Raw genomic sequence first — 7,300 nt, 5'->3', positions numbered from 1 at the left:
CACTTCCAACAGATTAGACAAACACAGCTGCGTGGTCCAAGCGCGTGGTGATTTTTATTAAGAATAACTTTGGTTCTAAGAATTCCACCCTCAGTTCTGTAATACTTTCCATTAAAAACAATTGTACAAGAGCAAATACAAAAAATATTAAATTATGAAAACAAATCCATTAAGGCTCCCTTTATATATATTATATACACTCAAACAAGTCAAGATTTTTCAGAGTAGAAGAATAAAGTCAACTGTTGCAGCTTAGAAAGCAACACTACTTTATTACCAGAGACTATAAAACACTGAACTATTTTAAGAAAACCACCGAGTGGAAAAATGGAGCCATTTCTGTCAAAAAGCGGCTCAAAGCATAAAATTGCCGGGATGTTCAGGAGTCCTAGGGGTTTGGACTGCATGGTATTAACGCGTAGAGGGGAGACTGGCGCCCTTTTACCCTCTGGCTAGTGAGCCGAGCTGATGTGATGGCTTCAGAGAGCTTCTCGACCTGGACATCCCACTGTGTGGTCCTGAGACATCACGTCATGCTATTTACAAGCCTTGTGGCCACACCTTGTGATACTTGTTACACGTAAGTGTGCAGACCACTGAGTGAGACTGGGAGGGAGGTGCTTTTGTCATTTTTCTTCCCAGTGAAGAGTGGGTTCCGGTAAGTTCTAGGGACAGAATCGGTCCTTCTAAAGGAGCCTGTCGGGGACCCTTGAGAATTCTATCGAGTGGCATAACTGCTTCAAAGATGCAGGACTAAAGATCCAACATCCAATTAGGTAAAAGGCTACGAGCTAGTCCTGAATCTTCACATTCAGATCTCTTCATTAGTCCATAAACACAAAGAAAGCACTCCGGTCAGTGCGCGATCAGAAACGTGCTTTCAAGATGATCAGGGAACATACTTTCTTCTCTCAAAAGGAAGAAGGATGGAAACAGAAAAAAAAGAGTTACCATGCCATCCTTCAAAAGCCAACTATTACAGAGCAACATTTTATCCTCCGCGTTTCAGGTTTTATTCAAATAATACTCACTGGTGAGAAATCATCCACTTCGGGGGTGACCGGCATGTTCTCTAGCTGGTAGTATGCACTGTCCTTGCGTTTACCTTTATCTCGTTCACATGAGGACCGAATACGAAGCCTGTCAACTATGGAAACGAGAGCATTCCCACAGAAAGCTGATTTCTACTATGCTTATTAGGATTAAAAGCTATGGATCCAGGTTTCTATGAGCCTTTAAAGGTTTAAGAAGAGTCTTCAAGGGAGAAACTACTGGCTGAATCGTCTGGATGGAGAACATACTGAATCCACATGAATTCTTCCAGATCACCCCAAGTAAAATGTACCAGCGGTAATTAAATGCATTTTGCTTAAGGATCTTGCTGTCGTCCGCCTACGACTCCCTTCGGATAGCAAAGCAGCTAGTGTGCGGAAGCCGGGCAGCCCCTCACTTCACCTCAGCATCTCCTGAGATGCGTACAGTAGTCCCCACCGCTGACAGAGTGGCGAAACAGTCTTTCTTCACACGGAAAAAAAAAAAGGCAAAGCATTATATGATCCTTAATCCGAAACTTCCAAAACTTGGATTCTAAGGATACTCAAACTGTACAAACACTATCAACCTTCCACCTAGGCCTCCAGGAGACCGATCTAGGACAAGTCCTCCTTGCCTGGCTCCCAATGGGGGCTTCCCCCACACTGTTCTCAAAGTTTTGGACCCTCTACTTTTGACACTGAAGTTGGGTTCTATGGACTAGTTCTTACACTCCAAAGGATCGTGAGATGTTTTATAGAAGAGGAGGATTCAAAAACAAAACAAAATTCTAATAGTTATCAAAGCAAGAAGTGGATTTATACGATGTGCCTTCTCTGGAGTGTCACTATGGAGCATTCTAGTACCAGAGAACCAAGAGCAATCAAAATAAGATCAAGATGGACTTTTAGGTGTTTTTGTTTCTGTATGTTTTACATCTAAAAAAGTTTCTGTACTTTAAGGTATTTTTGTTCCATGTTTTTAAACCTCCTCACCTGACTTCTGAATCTTGATGCCAACAAAGGTAACAGCTGTGCTCAACATTAACATCAACATTCTCAGGCGTCAACCAAACATGGGTGACGGCAGGACCACACAAGACAATTTTGGATTCTCAACAGAGAATTTACAAATATTACATGTAACAGATCAATGCCTTTCTATGTGATCTAAATTATCCAGCAGATACCTCGAGGAAGAAACAAAACACATTTTTTTAAAGATTTGACAAGGAAAAAGGCGCTGTGCCCCACTAAACATGGACTGGAAGAAAAACCAAGTAGTGCAATTCTTAAGAATTTATTCCAGTGTCCTCTTTCTTTTTTGCTGTTGTGGTTTTTTTGCTTTTTAAGTCTTTGAACACAGGTTCACTTATCTCAACTTAAGTGCTGGTCAACGTCTTCCATTTGGCGAATAGAAATTAACAGTCACAGGTCATTTATCCACCCAGATTGTAGGAAAACCAAACCCAAATCCTTTTTAAAGTAACAATTCTCTGCTGGCTGGGGGTGTCTCCAGGGGCTTCTGCCCAGAGACTAAGTGCTGCGGAGGCGCGGGCACACGGCCTCCTCGGGCGGCGGCGGGCTGGGCGCGCGGTCTCTGTGGCCCGGGCCTACGACTCCTGCGCTTGGGCCACTTCTTGGCCTGTTCTCCTGAGATTGCCTTTAACCTTCACAAACTCTGGGGTGTTTTCTTGTTCTTCTTGCAATTTCTGCTTCTCAAGTTCATGCTAAATGAAATTCAGAAACAGGAAAATTATTTACAAAATATGAGGCTTTTTGAAACACTCCTTTGATGGCCAAAGTCCCTAAGGCCTTCAATTCCCAGTGGCAACAATTCTCCCCCGGTCTCCACCTTCACGTATGTGTATACAGACACGTGCAGGCCCTGGGGATGTCCTGTGCAGGAGCAGCAGCCCCCTGGGTGGTACTACCAGCAATACCAAAAACGAAAACCCCAAAATCAAGGCTAAGGAAACAGGATCCCGAGGCCAATGTGCGGGTGCTCGGTGAGGCTGAATCTCCCTCCACTGCCTGAGCTCCCCAGTGCTCTGCTGTGAGTTCAGTGATATTCCCGGGTTTGGGCTGTGCCTCCTGAATCGTCTTTACCTCATTTGACTGTATCTTAGCCCATTTGCTACATTCTGTCTCCTATTTTCCTTCTATGGAATAAGCATTTACATCTGACACGTCTGTTAAATTCTGCTTGTTCTAACATCCTTATTTCTCAGGACAGAAGAGATCACTTTGAGATGAGTCAACCAGAGAAAGTCAAATACTGCATGATCTCCCTTATTTGTGGAATCTAGAAAAACCAAAACTATAAAGGCAGAGAGTAAAATGGTGGCTAGCAGTGGCTGGGCAAACAGAAGAGATGTTGGTTAAAGGTATGAACTTGGAACCAGTAGAGAAGGAATACCCAGCATGTAATCACAGTTAACGAAACTACACTATGAACATACACACACTAAGACCTTTAGTTCCGAGCCCTAAGGAATGCCACCTGCGTGGTGGGACAGACGCTTCGACGGCAAACACACCACACGTAAACGCACCACGTCAGCGCACTGGACACCTTAAGCACGCATGTCACTCAACGTCATATGGACCCGAATGCAGGACAAAGACAACTTTCATCTCCATCACTCTCACCTGCTCCAGCTTCTGCTGCCGTTTTAACAGTTCTATTTCCAAGTCGGATTTCTTCTTTTGTGCTTCTTCTTCTTTCTGCTTTATTACTTGATCTCGTTTTCTCCTTTCCATCACTTTTTGCAGTTCTGGCTTATTTTGAGGGGCAAGACCCCTGCAAAAATAAATCACAAAATTACAAAGTCTTAATCTAAAAAAAAACCCAAAAAAGCAAAAGTTTTAATCTAATGGACCTATGACTCCATCAAGGCATCAGCCACAGAAAAGGGGTTTACTGAATTAGCAGCATTACTATGATGCCTACTACCAGTCAGTCACTACGGGTAGGGTCAGAAATTCACAAGCATGAAAAAGAGACAAGAACAATTTCCCAAAAAAGCAAAACGCATTCATTCAATAAAAATGTACTGAGCACTTACTGGGGGCCAGATACGAGGCTATGTAAAGGTTAGCGAGGATGGTTTGCAGTGGGGAAGGTCGGAATAGCATGCTCATTCAATGGGTATTATGATCGCTTATGATGATGATGATGGAGATGTAGAAGATGGAGACAAAGACAGTGATGGAGAAGATGGAAATGACAGAGAAAAAGAGGAGAGGGATGACAGAAGATGATGAAGGTAGAGATGGAGAGAACAGAGATGGAGAAGACAGAGACAGCAATCATGGAGATAACAGAGACAGAGATGATGGAGATGGAGATGACAGAAGAGAATAGAGATGATGGAGATAGAGATGGTGATGATGGAGATACCTAGAATATGAGGTACCTCCACCTGAGTTTTAGGAAAGCCTTTCCAAGATGGAGCCCCCGATCCCACATACTAAATATAGCCTAGAATCGGGTGCCTGGGTGCCTCAGGTGGTTAAGCATCCATCTCCTAGTTTCACTTAACGTCACGATCTCATGGTTCATGAGATCGAGCCCTGCATCAGGCTCTGTGCTGACAGCATGCAGCCTGCTTGGGATTCTCTCTTCCCCTCTCTCTGCCCCTAACCTGTTCTCTCTCTCAAAATAAATAAACATTAAATGTACATATACACATATACATACACACACACATACATACATACACATATTGCCTAGAGTTAGGCTAGCACAGAAATTTAAACAGCAAAATGGCCCTGGACCCCTCTTCCAAAATTCTCCAATTTGTCATAGGGCTCTTGTATATTTGAAGATGGCATCTAAGATTTCATCATACCTGGGGGACATGGCCACAGATAATTCTGATCCCCTGACTCCCAGTGGCTCACACAGTGGAACCACTTCAGATATGTAGTTTACTACTAATGATGCACGGAAATCAGGCTTCAGAGAAATTTTACATTTCTAAGAGAAATCAGGCTGCCTTCTTTTCAGATCGGAAGAAACAGAAACGAAACTTAGACCATTCCCTAGCAATCCTGCACCCAAAATGTTAGGGGTAAGTCAAGGGCATTTCCTTAGGTGGAACTTCTATGTTTAACTGTTAGCTAGGACATTCCTGGTTTCTATTTTTCTACCATTCCCTTAAAATGTCTTCGGTCCAGGCTTTCCAAGGTGCTGGCTCAGCCAGCCTGTCTCCTCCTGTCTTCCTTCTCTCTTCAGCAAGTCTTCACTAGCTCTCAAGTAATCTCAACTTGATACTCACATTTACTAAGAGCATTTCAAATAAAAATCGAAGAAACCACAGAACAGGAAGAACACTGTCAATTTCAGGCAGCACAGGGTGTAAGTGATGGTGGGCGTATTCAGTCTCATGCATCCACACACATGCACACCTGACCGGACAGTGACCCAGGCTTTTCTGGGCAGCAGGAAGGGCCCTACTGAATCAACCTAGGACTGCGCTGGGCCCATGCACCTTCCCACGCACCTTCTGGTCCTGCTGACGGTGACTGTCAAGAGTCCATAATTCAGGAAATGTCTACCTCGGTGGTGGTTCTCTAAACTATTTCTATCAACCCATGTGTCTCAGCATCTAGAAGTCACCTGAGTAACTGTTAAATCAAATAACAATTTCCAAAGTGTGGACTCTGGTTGCAAGAAACTCAACAACACACTCTTCTCAATGTCTTTCAAGTTCACACTATCTCATCTGTAAACGAATCCTCAATTTCACACTTATCTAACTATAATTTTTTAAGATTCTGGTATCTCTCCTATCTACATTTTTAAAATCACAAATGTTTCAAAGTTGTTGTTTACAGAGTAAAGATCAGTATACTCCATCACTACAGATAAAGGATGCACAGTCAAAATAACATATGCATCTTCACTTCCCCAATTTTCATTAGCAGAACTTCTGGTAAAAAAAAAAAAGAATGAAAAACATTAGATTCAGCAAAAAAAAAAAAGAAAAAGAAAAAGAAAAAGAAAAAGAAAAAGAAGAAGAAACAAAGGAGATGAGTTACTTCTGTGAATTAATTAGTGTGTTTTTCAGTTATTAACATCTTTGGATGCGGGCGCCAGGTGGCTCGGTTGGTTGAGTGTCCGACTGTTGGTTTCAGCTCAGGTCATGGTCTCACGGTTTCATGGGTTTGAGCCCCACACACCAGTCTCTGTGCTGACAGTGCAGAGCCTGCTTGGGATTCTCTCTCTCCCCCTCTCTCTGCCCTTCCCCGATTCATACTATCTCTGTCTCTCTCAAAATAATTAAATAAACTATAAGGTTAAAAAAAAAAAGATCTTATGATGTTGACAGAAGTATCAAGGGACTATTCTGGAAATTAAATATTAAGTGTGATTAAAAACTGCCTATGGTACTTTGCTCACAGTAAAAGTGCGTGCACCTGAGCGCAGGAAAATAGGTCTGTAAATAATTTGAGTAAAGGTCCACTCGGCGCCATGACTATTAAGAGCCTCAGTACGATACCACAGGCAGAATTAAGGGACTTGAATTTTCGGACTAAGAATTTAGCTATCTGCATAATTTAAATTTCAAAAATTTCCCTTTGCCTTTATTTCGCTGGCAAAATCAACCTCACCAGTTAGTAAATTCTCCCGGATTATGCAGAGGATGCTGAACAACTGTGAGGTATGAACACTAAGCTGGCCTTCTGTTGCAGCCTACGAATGGGTTTAACTAATATCCAGTATTCATTTTCTAGTCAAAGATTTTACACAATGGTGGCAGGAAGATAAAATATTTAGCCACAGAAAGCTCAGGGAAATGGTGCTTATCTGATAAATGGTCTGCATTTAACAGCAGTCAAAAAGTCATGCAAATTTAGTTAATATTTTATCACAGAAGATCACTTCACTTTCTGTGCTGAATGGAAAGTCACGCACTGCCCATAGGATTCTGAGTTGAAAACTGGATCAGACGGCAGACAGTGCCCAGAGACAGGAACAAGCCTCTCCAAATCCCAGACTTTAGGGTCAGTCTTTGCATGGTAACAGCTAATTTCTCTTTAATCAGTTCTGACAGATATAATTAACAAGTACTTTCACTTCCTTGATGATTGACAAGTGCTCAAGTCCTGATGGCTTTGAACCCCTCGACAACAACAGTTATCTCTGAGTCTAGTTCCTGTGACTGTAACACTGACAGAGGGCACCCAAGACCATTTTTAAAATTAAGAAGTGCTCTTTTCCAAAAAAAAAAAAAAAAAAAATAAAATATAAATCCATATAT

At 42.3% G+C, this 7,300-nt stretch overlaps 1 protein-coding gene across 3 annotated transcripts in view; it reads right to left on the bottom strand.

Annotated features, from left to right (window-relative positions):
* Window positions 1-35: 35 nt before the first annotated feature.
* Window positions 36-7,300, bottom strand: part of FAM107B (family with sequence similarity 107 member B) — a 221,611-nt gene continuing 214,346 nt past the window's right edge. For all 3 annotated transcript variants that reach the window (XM_077758465.1, XM_077758467.1, XM_077758466.1), the window contains 2 exons: window positions 3,684-3,834; window positions 36-2,761 (listed from right to left, as the gene is read on the bottom strand). In XM_077758465.1, the coding sequence (XP_077614591.1) occupies window positions 2,645-2,761; window positions 3,684-3,834 (268 nt within the window). In that variant the 3' untranslated portion in view covers window positions 36-2,644. The remainder of the gene's footprint in view (window positions 2,762-3,683; window positions 3,835-7,300) is intronic.

The sequence above is a fragment of the Crocuta crocuta genome, unplaced genomic scaffold (assembly GCF_008692635.1).
Source record: "Crocuta crocuta isolate KB4526 unplaced genomic scaffold, BGI_CrCroc_1.0 scaffold32, whole genome shotgun sequence".
NCBI classification, from domain to species: Eukaryota; Metazoa; Chordata; class Mammalia; order Carnivora; family Hyaenidae; genus Crocuta; species Crocuta crocuta.
Note: the sequence above shows the minus strand (reverse complement) of the source record. Positions and strands in the feature narration are given on the sequence as shown.